Here is a 15,348-nt window from a genome sequence, read left to right as displayed (position 1 = left end):
CTTACATTGTTAAAGAGCTGCCAGTTGTCTTTGTTGCTGATCATTAAATGAAATGCTTAAGTCCATTACTTAACATTTACTTTAGAGTCACAGACATCTGCATTTAAATGTCTTTTTTCTTTCTCACCAAAACAGGAAGTAGATATTTATACAGTGAAGACTGAGGAATTGGCATTTACTTCTGCATTCTGCCTTCAAATTCAGCGTAATGATTACATTCATGCCTTGGTCACCTATTTTAATATCGAATTTACAAAGTGCCACAAGAAGATGGGATTTTCTACAGGTAATCTGTATTTCTTTAACTTGCATTTTGACTGTTATCTGGTCAGTGATACAGGAAGGTTTACTGTACCATAAGGTTTGAATTTCAGTGATAAAAATTATTGTCACTTTGGGGGAGGTAAGTGGGGTGGGGAAAGGACAACTGCTTAAGGAATTCTGTGAAAACAGAGGCAGGCTTTCACAATGGGAACCATCAGAGAGTGTGAGAAGGAGATTGACTGGTGGAATAACTCCCTGGCGTGCCAGCCAGAAAGATCCCAGGGAGATACCCCTCAAAAGGTGATGGACCCCCCGCCCTGTCAGGCTGAGGGGGGAGACCTGAGACAGCCCCTGCCCTGTTGCTGTCAGGCAGAGGTAGGGGACCAAAACGATGAGGAGGGTTGGAAGCAAGTCCCAGTTCAGCATCATGGGCAACCCCTCTCCCTACCTGCCTTGCTTCCCCAGGTGCGCCTCCATAATAGTTTTGAGGCCCTGGATCTCGAAGGAGAGGTAGGTGAGGATGTGGTGGAAGGCCCACTTACGAGGTCACATAGGAAGAGGCAGTTGACACCACACCTCAAGACTCCCTCCAATAAGAAAGAAAAAAGGGTAATTGTAGTAGGCAATTCTCTTCTGAGAGGGACAGAGGACCCAATATGCAGAGTTGATCCTCATCATAGGGAAGTATGCAGTCTGCCTAGAGCCTGGATCAGGGATATCACCAGGGCACTCCCCAACCTCGTGCACTCGACAAACTACCACCCATTACTGATCTTCTAGACAGATGGGGAGGAAGTTGCATCCAGTAGTCTGAGGGGAATGAAGAAAGACTTCAAGACCCTGGGACGGTTGGTGAAAGAGTCTGGGGTGCAAGTTATTTTCACAGTATCACAGTATCACAGTATGTTTGGGATTGGAAGGGACCTCAGAAGATCATCTAGTCCAATCCCCCCGCTGGAGCAGGAACGCCGAGGTGAGGTCACACAGGAACATGTCCAGGCGGGTTTTGAATGTCTCCAGAGAAGGAGACTCCACAACCTCCGTGGGCAGCCTGTTCCAATGCCCTGTCACCCTTACTGAGAAGAAGTTTTTTCTCAAATTTAAGTGGAACCTCTTGTGTTCCAGCTTGATCCCATTACCTCTTGTCCTATCATTGTTTGCCACCGAGAAGAGCCTGGCTCCATCCTCATGGCACTCACCCTTTATATATTTATAAACATTAATAAAGTCACCCCTCAGTCTCCTCTACTCCAAACTAAAAAGACCCAGCTCCCCCAGCCTTTCTTCATAAGGGAGATGCTCCACTCCCTTAATCATCTTTGTTGCCCTACGCTGGACCCTCTCCAGCAGTTCCCTGTCCTTCTTGAACTGAGGGGCCCAGAACTGGACACAATATTCCAGATGGGGTCTCACCAGGGCGGAGTAGAGGGGAAGGAGGACCTCTCTCAATCTACTAACCATCCCCCTTCTAATACACCCCAGGATGCCATTGGCCTTCCAGGCCACAAGGGCACAGTGCTGGCTCATGGTCATCCTGTTGTCCACCAGGACCCCCAGGTCCCTTTCCCCTACACTGCTCTCTAATATGTAATTTCCCAACCTATACTGGAACCTGGGGTTGTTCCTGCCCAGATGCAGGACTCTACACTTTCCCTTGTTAAATTTCATTAGGTTATTCCCCGCCCAACTCTCCAGCCTGTCCAGGTCCCACTGGATGGCAGCACAGCCTTCTGGCGTGTCAGCAACTCCTCCCAGCTTAGTGTCATCAGCAAACTTGCTGACAGTACACTCTATTCCCTCGTCTAAATCGTTAATGAATATATTGAATAATATTGGCCCCAGTACTGACCCCTGAGGCACTCCACTAGATACTGGCCTCCAACTAGACTCCGCACCATTGACTACCACTCTCTGGCTTCTCTCCCTAAGCCAGTTTGCAACCCACCTCACTACTCTATTGTCTAGACCACACCTCTTCAACTTAGCTGTGAGGATGCTGTGGGAGACTGTGTCAAAGGCTTTACTGAAGTCAAGGTAGACCACATCCACCACTCTGCCATCATCCGTCCACCTTGTTACATTCTCATAAAAGGCTATGAGGTTGGTCAAGCATGACTTACCCTTGGTAAAGCCATGCTGACTGCCCCTAATAACCCTCTTATCCTTGATATGCCTTGAGATGGCACCAAGGATAAGCTGTTCCATTACTTTCCCAGGGACAGAGGTGAGGCTGACTGGTCTATAATTACCCGGGTCCTCCTTCTTGCCCTTTTTGAAGACTGGAGTGACATTAGCTTTCCTCCAGTCCTTGGGCACCTCTCCCGTTTCCCAAGACTTGGCAAAGATGTTGGAGAGCGGTCCAGCAATGACTTCAGCCAGCTCCCTCAGCACCCGCGGATGCATCCCATCTGGACCCATGGATTTATGGATGTCCAGACTACTTAATTGCTCCCTAACCCAGTCCTCTTCGACTAAAGCAAACTCCTCCATTGACCTGGCTTCATCCGGGGTCTCAGGGCTACAGGGCTCCCCAGGACAGCCTCCGGCAGAGTAGACAGAGACAAAGAAGACATTCCATAATTCTGCCTTCTCTGTATCTTCTGGGACCAGGGAACCCACCCCATTCATCAGTGGGCCTACATTGCCTCTGGTGTTAGTTTTATCTGCTATGTATTTGAAAAAGCTCTTTTTGCTGTCCTTGACCCCTTTCGCCAGCTGTAATTCTAAGGAGGCCTTGGCTATCCTAGCTGCCTTCCTACATCCTCTAACAGCAGCCTTATATTCTTCCCAAGTGGCCAGCCCCTGCTTCCATGACCTGTAAACTCGCCTCTTCAGCTTGAGCATACCCAACAGACCCCTATTCAACCACACAGGCCTCCTGGCTCCCTTCCTTGACTTCCTACATGTGGGGATGCTCTGATCCTGAGCGTGGAAGAAGCAATCTCTGAATGCCACCCAGCTATCTTGGGCCCCTTTTCCTTCAGGCAGTCTTGCCCATGGGATTTCCCCCAGCAATTGCTTTAAAAGGCCAAAGTTAGCCCTGCTAAAGTCCAGGGTTGCAATTCTACTCGCTATTCTGTTCCTGCCACACAAGATGCTGAACTCCACCGTCTCGTGGTCACTGCAACCCAGGCAGCCCTCAATCTTTACTGCTTCGACCAGACCCTCCTTTTTAGTGAGGATGAGATCCAGCAGTGCACCTCTCCTAGTTGGCTCCTCCACCATCTGCATGAGGAAGTTATCATCAATGCACTGGAGGAACCTCCTGGACTGTGGCTGGCTGGCTGAATGGTCCTTCCAGCAAACATCAGGGAAGTTAAAATCACCCACAACAACCAGGGCCTGTGACTGTGAGGCCACTCTCAGCTGCCTCTAGAAGGCCTCATCAACTTCCTCAGCCTGATCTGGTGGCCTGTAATAGACACCCACAACAGTGTCACCCCTGCCAGCCTGCCCCTTGATCCTGACCCATACACTCTCAGCTCGCTCGTCATCCACTCCTGGGCAGAATTTAGTACGTTGTAGTTGTTCTCTCACATAGAGAGCAACTCCACCACCACGCCTGGCTGACCTGTCTTTCCTGAAAAGGGCATAGCCATCCATGACCACATTCCAGTCATGTGAACTGTCCCACCATGTTTCTGTAATTGCCACCAGATCATAATCTCCCGGCCGAACATAGGATTCTAACTCCTCCTGCTTATTCCCCATGCTGCGCGCCTTGGTGTACAGGCATTTCAGGGAGCGAGCAGAGCACACCAATTTCTCCCTAGGGGCATAGGAGGCCACCCGGTCCTCATCAGTTTTAGAATGCTGCCCCACTGGGACAAGCCCAGCTACAACCCCATCCCCCTTCGAGCCTAGTTTAAAGCTCTCCAAATGAGCCCAGCTAATTCCTGCCCCAGCATCCTTTTGCCCCTACGAGATAAACCTTTCCCACGTGACACTGTCCAGACTGGTGTCTTATAAAACCAACCATTATCAAAAAATCCAAAGCCCTACCTGTAGCACCAGTCTTGGAGCCAACCATTTAGGGCCTGAATTTTCCTATTCCATCCCACATCGTCACTTGAAGATGGAAGGAGTGAAGAGAAGATCACTTGAGCCCCTGAGTCTTTCACCCTCCTTCCCAAGACCCTGAAATTGTTCTTCATTCCCCTCAGACTATGGGAAGCAGCTTCCTCCCCATCTGTCTGGAAGACCAGCAGCGGGTAGTAGTCTGTCGGGTGCACCAGTCTGGGGAGCTCTCTAGCGATATCCTTGATCTGGGCTCCAGGTAGACTACAAACTTCCCTAAGATGAGGGTCAACTCTGCATATTGGGCCCTCTGTTCCTTTCAGAAGGGAATTTCCTATTACAATCACCCTCCTTTCTTTCTTATCAGAGGCAGTCTTAAGTTGTGAAGTCAACTGCCTCTTCCTATGTGATCCTGTAGGCAGGCTTGGCACCATCTCCTCAACTACCTCTTCTTCAAGATCCAGGGCCTCAAACCTATTACGGAGGGGCACCTGGGGAGACAAAGCAGGCAGGGAGGGGGGCTGCCCGTGACGCCGAACCGGAATATGCTTCCAACCCTCGTCGTCTTTTCGGTCCCCTACCTCTGCCCGACAGCAACAAGGGTGGGGCCGTCTCAGGACTTCCGCCTCTGTCCGAGAGGGCAGGAGGTCCATCTCCTTTTGGGGGGTACCTCCCTGGGACCTTTCCGACTGGCACGTCAGGGTGTTACTCCACCAGTTGATCTCCCTTTCACACTCCCTGATGGTCCTCAGCGTCTCAACCTCCTCCTTAAGTTTCACAACCATGTCGAGCAGATCTTGCACCTGCTCACACCTCACACAGGTGGAGTGCTGGCCTCCCTCCCCTGGCAGCAGCAGGCTCTGGCACTCCCTGCAGCCGGAGACCTGAACGGCCACCGTTCGGGACAGAACCTCAGTCTGCGTAGCCACAGTCTGTTTGAGACAAGCTCTCCTCCTGGAGGCGACCATGGTCGTCAGCAGTCTGGGATGCTGGCAATAAGTTAGAGGGGCTGACAAGCAACAAGTGCTCTCTGCACCCTGCTGCACAAGCTACCACACCCGCTGCTCCTGCACAGTGTGGGTGGGACTCACCCACCTCTCTTCCCTCCTTCAATTTTTGGGTGATAATGTGGGATGGAATAGAAGGGTCCAGTCCATAAATTGCTTGGCTACGAGACTGGTGCTACAGGCAGGGCTTTGGGTTCTTTGATAATGGCTGGTTTTATAAGATTACAGTCCAGACAGTGATACATGGGAAAGGTTTATCTCACAAGGGCAAAAGAATGCTGGGACAGGAATTAGCAGGGCTCATTTGGAGAGCTTTAAACTAGATTTGAAGGGGGATGGGGTTGTAGCTGGGCTTGCACCAGTGGAACAGCACTCTAGAATTGATAAAGACTGGGAGGCCTCCCATCCCCCTAGGGTGAAACCCGTGTGCTCAGCTAATTCCCTGAAATGCCTGTATACCAATGCACGCAGCATGTGAAATAAGCAGGAAGAGTTAGAAACCTTGTGTTTGGTCAGGAGATTATGATCTGGTGACAATTATGGAGACATGGTGGGACAGCTCACATGACTAGAATGTGGTCATGGATGGCTATGTCCTTCTCAGGAAAGACAGGCCAGCCAGGCGAGGTGGTGGAGTTCTTCTTTATGTGAGAGAGCAACTAGAATGTATTGAGTACTGTCCAGGGGCAGATAAGGAGCAAGTTGAGAGTTGGTGGGTGAGAATTAAGGGGCAGGCTGGCAGGGGTGATACTGTTGTGGGTGTCTATTACAGGCCACCAGATCAGGCTGAGGAATTTGATGAGGCCTTCTAGAGGCAGCTCAGAGCAGCCTTGCAGTCACAGGCTCTGGTTGTTGTGGGGGATTTTAACTACCCTGATGTTTGCTGGAAGGTCAACTCAGCCAGCCATCCACAGTCCAGGAGGTTCCTCCAGTGCATTGATGATAATACCTTCCCGATGCAAATGGTGGATGAGCCAACTAGGAGAGGAGCACTGCTGGTTCTCATTCTCACTAACAAGGAGGGTCTGGTTGAAGTGGTAAAGGTTGAGGGCTGCCTTGGCTGCAGTGACCATGAGATGGTGGAGTTCAGGATCTCATGTGGCAGGAACAGAATACCAAGCAGAATTGCAACCCTGGACTTCAATAGGGCCAGCTTTGGCCTTTTCAAGCAATTGCTAGGGGAAATCCCTTGGGACAGGGTACTTGAAGGTAAAGGTGCCCAAGATAGTTGGTTAACATTCAGGACTGCTACTTCCAAGCTCAAGATCAGAGCATCCCAACAGGTAGGAAGTCAAGGAAGGAAGCCAGCAGACCTGCTTGGTTAAACAGGGAATTCCTTAGCAAACTCAAGTGGAAGAAGAGAGTCTACAGATCATGGAAGGAGGGGCTGTCCACTTGGGAAGAATATAAAGCTGTTGTCAGATGATGCAGGGAGGCAACTAGGAAAGCTAAGGCCTCCTTAGAATTAAACCTTGCTAGAGGGGTTAAGGACAACAGAAAGAGCTTCTTCAAATAAATGGCAGATAAAACTAACACTAGAGGCAATGTAGGCCCACTGATGAAAGAGGTGGGTGCCCTGGTGACAGAAGATACAGAGAATGCAGAGTTACTGAATGCCTTATTTGTCTTTTTCTACACTGCCGGAGACTGTCCAGAGGAGCCCCATACCCCTGAGGCCCCAGAGGAAGGCGGACAATGGAGGAATTTGCCTCGGTTGATGAGGACTGGGTTAAGGACCAATTAAACAATCTGGACATCCATAAATCCATGGGTCCAGACGGGATGCACCCATGGGTGCTGAGAGAGCTGGCTGACGTCATTGCTAGGCCACTCTCCATCATCTTTGCTAAGTCGTGGGAAATGGGAGAGGTGCCTGAGGACTGGAGGAAAGCAAATGTCAATCCAGTCTTCAAAAAGGGCAAGAAGGAGGACCCGGGTAACTATAGAGCGATCAGCCTCACCACCATTCCTTGAAAGATGACAGAACAACTTATCCTTGGTGCCATCTCAAGGCATATCAAGGATAAGAGGGTCATTAGGGGCAGTCAGCATGGCTTCACCAAGGGGAAGTCATGCTTCATCAACCTCATAGACTTTTATAAAGACATAACAGGTTGGATAGATGATGTTAAAGTAGTGAATGTGGTCTGTCTTGATTTCAGTAAAGCATTTGACACATTCTTCCACAGCATCCTCACAGCTAAACTGTGGAAGTGTGGTCTGGACAATCAGGTAGTGAGGTGGACTGTGAACTGGCTGAAAGAAAGAAGCCAGAGAGTTGTGGTCAATGGGGCAAAGTCTAGTTGGAGGCCTGTATCTGGTGGAGTGCCTCAAGAGTTGGTACTGGGACCAGTATTATTCAATATATTAATCAACGATGTGGATAAGGGGGTAGAGTGACTGTCAGCAAGTTTGCTGATGACACCAAACTGGGAGGAGTGGCTGACACGCCAGAAGGTCTTTTATAGCATTGAGAACATGGCTTCATCTGCAAAGAAATGTGTTTCTCTTTTATGTGTGCATATGAACATACATGTTTTAAGGAACATTCATTGAACAGATTATGGTATTTGATTGTTTTCCAGTCAAATATGTCTCATCAGCAAATCTGGCCCTCAAATCCAGACATTCTTTTTTTTGACTTGTAGACATCCCAGTGAATAAGCATCAAAAGTTACAAGGAAAGGATCCATTATGTTATTGCAAGGAGCTACAACAGAGTAGACATAAACTTGCTCCAGTATCAGTACAGCAAAAGGTGGCTGGGATAAGGACTTTCTTGACTCTTCTTGCCTCTTGGGTGTATGGAATAAAGAGGGCTCACTCAGGGACTTAAACAGATGTTCTGCAACACCACCACAGGTGGGCTTAGCTTCCATTAGCATATAGAAGTGAGAACTTGAGGAAGGATTGAGGTTAAATAGTATTAGTGAGAAGAGGCTACATTTGGACAAAAACCTAGAGCAGATATCAAGTTTGGCATATTTTTTCTTACAGAGAGGTTTTTTTCAAACCCACCTCAACTTGCAAATATATGTACAAGGTATTTTGTGCCTACCCATCATAAATAAAGGGGAAGTGAGTCACGTTCTTCAAAATTTCTGAACTTCTATCAAGAATGATGTTCATCAGCAGTACTTGAAAACCTAGCTTCTCTAAACTATCTCTAGCTCCCACTTCAGAGGTTCTTAATGCTTAGTTATACGCTCATATTGTAGGATGCTTTCAGCTTTGATGACTTCCCCTTTCTCATCATTCTTTGTGTAACTAGAGCTGCTGGTGACTCAGCCTCCTTGGAAGCTTGCTTGCAGAGGCTTCCTATGTCTTCAAACTCTGTCTCCTGTCACTTGGCAAATGCTACATTTCTCCTATCAAATGCTTTTATTTGCTTTACTGTCAATTTTCTGAACATCTTACTTCAGTAACTCATTTCTCCAGTAGGCTGTATGGCCCACCAAATAAAAAAGGTTGGATGTAATTATATGCAAATGAGAAAGAGCTACTAGCCAGGTATCCATGCGAAGTCAAATTCTTAAGATTTTCAAGTCCTTGCTCAAGCTTTTTGTGTGTTTTTGGCAAGGGCTTCTTCTAAAACTGTCTTTGATACAAATGATGCTACAGCCACATCACCAGTCGTAGCAGATCTAGAGACCACTCTAAAACCTGGGGAACCAATTGGTTGTGACTTCTCAGCACAGTACTTGGTCCAGTGTTTCCTCTGGGTCCCATGGGGTGTCCCTCTCCTTGCACTAAGACAAGTACTATTTAAATGGAAGGGTTAATTTTTATTCAAAGTACCTAAAATAATTGGAGAGGTGCTTTGTTGCCATTGGAGAACAAGGTTTTTTATATTATGAAACTGCTAATACATGAGTTGTGCTTCAAGGCACGCCATCAGGTCTACAGAACCCTAAATAAGTCCATAGGATCAGACATGAGGCATCCAAGCATGCTGAGGGTGCTGTCAATGTTATTGTAAGGCTACCCTCTAATATCTTTAAAAGGTCATTGTGACAGTGGAAGGTTCTTGAATCTTTGATTTGAAAAACACAGGTATCGCACACAACTTCAAGAACTGCAGTAAGCAAGATCCATGGAACTACAAGCCAGTCAACCTCACCTCAATTCCTGAGAAGCTTATGACACAAATCCACCTGGAAACTATTTCCCGCTGTATGAAGCTATATGAAGAAGGTCATTGAGAACAGCTAAGCATGGATTTACCAAAGGCAATTATACCTAACCAACCTGGTTGCCTTATAGACAACTAGATGTGTGGATGAGGGAAGATCCATGGCTGTTGTATACCTTGACTTTAGCAAGGCCTCTTATACGACCTTGCATAACATCCTTACAGCTATATGGGTGAGATATAGACTGGATAAGTGACCAATAATATGGGTGAAAAATTGGCTCAACATGTGTTAATCAGCAAAGTCAAATCAGAAGCCAGTTATTAGTAGCATCCCACAGGTGACCAACAGTGAGGTCAATATTGTTCCACATCTTTATTAACAACCTGGATGATAAGGACAGAGTGCACTCTCTGCAAATTTGTTGGTGATCCCAAATTGGGAGAAGCATAACCTGGAGAGAAAGGGCTGCTATTTAGAGAGACCTATGCAGGTTCAAAATGGGCTGATGAGAACCTTATAAAGTTCAGCAAATCCAAATACAAAGTCCTCCAGCTGGGACCAAACAAGTCTATGCTATTGCTTCAGCCAACTGGCTAGATATCAGCTTTGCTGGAAAAGACTCTTCGATTCTGGTGAGCCACAAACTGAGCATGAGTCAGCAGTAGGCCTTTGCAGCAAATCTGGCCAATTTTCCTGACCTGTATTTGCATGAATGTAGACAGGAGGTTAAGGAAAGTGGTTCTCTGTCCCTGTTCAGCACATCATGACAAGGTAGGTGCAGAACAAGTTACTCCATAAGGCCGCATTTTAGGCTTCTGTAACTGAAGGAATAGATGTCACTGTCTAGAAGACTGGTCTGGTTGCTCAGCTAGTGTCCTCTGCATAAGGGCTTGTACACATGTACATGTGTGTGTACAAGATAGCAGTTGATTTAAAATATAATTTAAATTTAGTTTTGGTCTAACATGTTTTCAGTTCAGAAATTTACAGAGGCATATCCAAATGGAAAACATATTCTGGATCTGAACTCCTGCAAGAAGAACTCTCAATTTAGCAATTGAGATTAACAATCATTAAAACTGCCTAGACACATAGTCAGAAATTTTCTGGTAAAATACTTTTCCTTTGGGAGACATCAGTTTGCCAACACAGTCTCTGGCAAGTTTGTTTATATCAGTCTTCTGATTCTAGAATTTTGGACGAAGAGAACTATTACAAATTCCTGTCCTGATAGTTTAAAAAAACAAAACAAAACACCAAACGTCCACTATTTTCGCAGTCACAAACCATTTCTAAAGCCAAATATTTTTGAGACATTGATGTTGAAATAAAAAGAAGTCATTGTTTTATTAAACAGTGTTAAGATATTATTAGCATGATTCAATACAGTGGGCTCATGTCTGCATCAAAAAAGTGACTGCGGAAGCAAATGGAAGAAAAATAAGTTTATCAGAGGCTTTTTTGCCAGGTCAGGAAGTCTCTGAACTTGTACATCTGTTCTTCGGTTCCTAGATGCTCTTAACTGCAAAAATGCTAGGAACAAGAAGTAACCAATGCAAGTTCATTAGGCACTGCTCAAAGATTTGAATTCAATCAAAAGTGAAAACAAATAAGTAAAAAAACCCAAACCACCTGAAATAGCAGAAGGTCATCAAAATGATTCTGCTAAGCAAGACTAGAAATTAATTTACATCAGTATCCATCTCTGGCAAATTTACCACAGCATGTGACTTCAAAGTTCCAAAACCAGGTCAAAATGCAGGTGCCCTTTCCCCAGCTGCATCCTGCTGGAAACTATAAAATCTGCTGTTCCGGGATCATAAGTCAAATATTTCATCCGTGTCATTGCAATTAATAGTTTTTGATGAACCTTTCTTTCATGTTTTTTGTAATTGTTTTTTGACATCTGACTTTCAAAATATTTAGTGGTAAAGATTTCTACAACTTCAGTGTGTGGGGGTTGAAAGGAAAGCATCAAAAAAGTGCCTATCATGCTCCCTTTGTGGAATCCTTCTTGTGGGGTGTGATTCACATCTGACATATTCCAATAAAAATCAGAAAGCAACCCACTGACAGTCAATAAAATTGTGTTGTTGTAAACCATGTTTGCTAATATAGTATATAAGTTAAAGCATTCTATGAGAAGAAAAGGCATTTTTTCAGTATTTCCAAGTCTTAATTTGACTTGTAATACAAAGAAGAAATTTCTGTCAATAATACCATATATATTTTTTAGCACCTGATGCTCCCTATACTCACTGGAAGCAAACTGTCTTCTACTTAGAGGACTATTTAACTGTGAGACGAGGAGAAGAAATCTATGGGACTATATCCATGAAACCAAATGCAAAAAATGTGGTGAGTCAACATCACTGATTCTAATTCCAACTCTATTGATCACAAACTACAATAAACAGTAAATAAAATGCACGTAAGTATAACAACAAGCACACCAAAGGCTATAAATTCATGTTTATTAGTAAAAGCTTTGGTCACAGCTTCACCAAAACTGGTGATAGCAATAGTAATGCAGTGCTAATGTTACAGAACTCAGCCTGCAAGGGGGAAGGAAGAAATGATTCAGCACCAAGTCAGCTACTCTGTGCAATCAGCTTAGCTAACATTTTGTAACATGAGTAGGGAAGGATCTCTTCATACTGTCACTAAAATCCATGGTAAGATCTCTTCTGACAGCACAGGATTATCAAAAGTACTTCAGTTCCACATCTATAGCCGGATTTCCAATACAATGACCAAGAACCCTCTTTTAGGAAATTAACAGCTTTCAGCTGAATGTCTGTATTAACTCGCTGATCAAATGTGTTTGAACTCACTAATTAAGTTATATGGTTGGTTAGAAATCGTGGCTTTCCACAGAAAATACTGATGCTTTATATGTCTGAAGATAAAGCATGATGGATATCACACTACGATGACTGGTGAAAACTTCCTTAATTTCTTTGCTATGGGCTGAATCCCTCACCAAGTATGTCAGTTATTCAGTGTTGCGTTAAACTTGTAAGAACTATGAGACATGGTCTGATGGACATCTTATGCCTGTATAGAAGAGCAAGACATGAGAAGTATGGCTTCTGGGAGAAGCAGTGGCATCATTTTCTGTCACAAACCTTGAGCAGAATCTCTTCATTATCTATCACAACATACAACCATTAAAATAACCTGGTTATAATCCATCCATGCAGTTGTTGCAATCGTTGTTGCAATCAAGAAATATTGCATTTCTTGACTGTAGCAAATTACCTCATTTTTTTGCGTTATCTCTCCTCTTTTGTAGCAAATACAGATTGGATATGGTTTTCATAGTAGTGTTGGCACAGAGGAAGAAATAAATATGAAACACACACAAAATATACTTGGCACTGAAACAAAAACATTGACTCCTGAAGCTCCCCCTTGGTGTGAAAGTAGAGGAAAACAGTTTGTTTCCCAACTTTATGTTGTCCTTGGGGGCAGCTGGAACATTTTATTAGGTGATGAATGTATCAATTTTTGTTTGAGAGAAAATGAAGAAAACATTTCAAATTTGTTTGCACAGCAGTAAGCACCTGAATGTGGATTTATGTGCTAAAATTAATGTGTTCTTGATAGTTATCACAAGACAGTGAGAGCACCTTGGTTCAAAAGGATTTGTTAGTGTTTTGTTCTGAAACATGAAGCCTTTCAAAAGCTTGTAGAGAGACAACTTTGTTTTGTAGGGCTATGTAGTGCTCATTTCCAAAAAACATGTCATTATAAGATAAATAATGACTGAGGGCTTCCCTACAATAGGAAGATTACTAGATCTATTCTGGAATAAGTCCTAGTGTGAAAACCCTAAATTAAAAGCATCTCAATGGAGGATACCCTTAGAAAATGCTACAGAATGTGTATGATAGCACAGCATTTCAGAAGCCTCCCAGGTGTAACAAGGACACTAAATCAGCCTTAGGAAGGATACACAAATATGCCCTAGGCATAGATTGTGTGGGGAATGCTATTACACAGCCTACATTGTGCTTTTTCAGTGTTAGCAACATTTAAAAACAAAAGAAGTTAGAAACCACAGTAGGGATCTCCTGAATCTGCAGGTCTTTTCAACCTGAACGATGATAACTGGATTCATACACTAAACTAATGGTCTTACTTACATGTTACATTTAAATCTTTTTACAGCGTGACCTGGATTTCACAGTAGACTTGGATTTTAAAGGACAGCTATGTGAAATGTCAGTATCTAATGACTACAAAATGCGCTAGCAAGAAATCTTTCAGAGAGATGAAAAGGAGAATTTTATTAAGTCCTGAACTGCTGAACTTCAAGCTAGGAACAACTGTTCACAAGATCATTATATTAAATACTAGAATGTTTACTCTGATGAAGAGTGGTAACCTGATCCTTCTTGCAAGTAGTACAGGGGGCTGGGATCCCACTGTGAATGTACAGTATACAGAACTGCAGCTTTTGTCAAACAGGAAAAATGAGTGTTCTGGTTAACTTTAGGATGCCAGAAGATACATATACAAAATGTACTACTTACTGTGAATTTCTGGTTCTTCCAAGCCTTGCATGTTAAAAATTATTGGGGCAGCTTTTTCACTACGAAAGACCACTACACTACATCACTATGATAACATTACTGGACTTATATTCAATATAAATGAATATATATATTGTACATGAGAAAAAAATGTCATTTCATAATAAGAATTTGTTTTGTGATTGTTTAATTCTCATTATGCAGTTATGGAAAGATAATGATGTTACCTCTGGCACCACTCCAGGCAGTGATCTATTCCATTAACTGTCCAAAGTTATAGCTTTGGTAAATATTCTGTGCAAAGAGTAGATAAGACCTGAGCATTTACAGAAAGTACAACTATATTTTTTTATGTTCTCTGGAAAACATGGACCATTAGTTTCAAAATTCACCTTCACAACTGGATGTCTGTCAGAGCTTTAAAAAACATTAGCTTTTTATTCTTGAAAATATTCTGTGGTGATTTTTTATAGGTGGATTTTGCATGAGATCTTCTGAAATCAGACACCTAGTATTTAAATGTGATGAATGAAAAGTCTCTGAAATGGTGGGTAATTCATGTTTCTTGGTCATGCCATATTTCAGTTCTTTGCAAGATTATTAATACAAAATAACTAAAAAACCAAGGAATGTTTTAGTGATGCTTTAGATAAGTTTAAATTGCAAATACTATTCTCAAGAGTGCAGTGATTTGCAGGAACAAGCTAATGTCTTTAGAAAAATGTCCATGGCTTCTGATATTACTAAGATGTCTGTAACTTCCCTGTCCCTTTACACCCCTTGTTTTTCTTACAATATCTCCTGCTTATAGTTAAAATATTAACTGCTTATAATTCTACATACGTATATATCATGTCTTTTTACTATATGAATGTTGACCACTTAATCACAAGTAATTCATCAAAAACTGCATCATTGGTCCTATCTACCTATTTTCCTATTTTCCAATCTGTCTGGCATTAGGCACTAAATCATGTTGCATCATGTATTGGATGAGATTGACTAGTTCTTTGCCTAAAAAAATCCTTTTAATCACCTGCAAATAAAGCATACTTGAAGATCTATTTTGCCAGTATTTGTCAACTTTTCACTTTTTAGAAACCTATTTCTATTGTTTTTTCCTTCACAAAAACTGCACAGTGCCTCCCACTTTCTTATGGTCTAAAGATTACGATCTAGAGATTGTATCACATGGTAGACTGACATTAAACTGTAACTCAGCAGTAAAAGATATTGTTTGCAGTGTAGCTCATCACTGTTGTTTTCAAGTACTTTCCTTTTCTTGGAATAAGGCTAAATGACATTCCTCACAATATGACCAGGTTTTTATCTCTCAAATGTTACTGTCATTTTCAAGGTATCACTTCATAGCTAGATCAGCTACTC

At 43.5% G+C, this 15,348-nt stretch overlaps 1 protein-coding gene across 6 annotated transcripts in view; it reads left to right on the top strand.

The window, feature by feature from the left end:
* The window catches only part of PRMT8 (protein arginine methyltransferase 8), a 95,005-nt gene extending 79,946 nt beyond the window's left edge, over positions 1-15,059 (top strand). For all 6 annotated transcript variants that reach the window (XM_082042968.1, XM_082042969.1, XM_082042971.1 and 3 more), the window contains 3 exons: positions 136-286; positions 11,661-11,782; positions 13,598-15,059. In XM_082042968.1, the coding sequence (XP_081899094.1) occupies positions 136-286; positions 11,661-11,782; positions 13,598-13,681 (357 nt within the window). In that variant the 3' untranslated portion in view covers positions 13,682-15,059. The remainder of the gene's footprint in view (positions 1-135; positions 287-11,660; positions 11,783-13,597) is intronic.
* The last annotated feature ends 289 nt before the right edge of the window (positions 15,060-15,348 follow it).

Source organism: Streptopelia decaocto, assembly GCF_964273445.1.
Source record: "Streptopelia decaocto genome assembly, chromosome: 1".
Lineage (NCBI taxonomy): Eukaryota > Metazoa > Chordata > Aves > Columbiformes > Columbidae > Streptopelia > Streptopelia decaocto.
The sequence above is the reverse complement of the archived record's forward strand: the minus strand, read 5'-3'. Positions and strand labels throughout refer to the sequence as shown.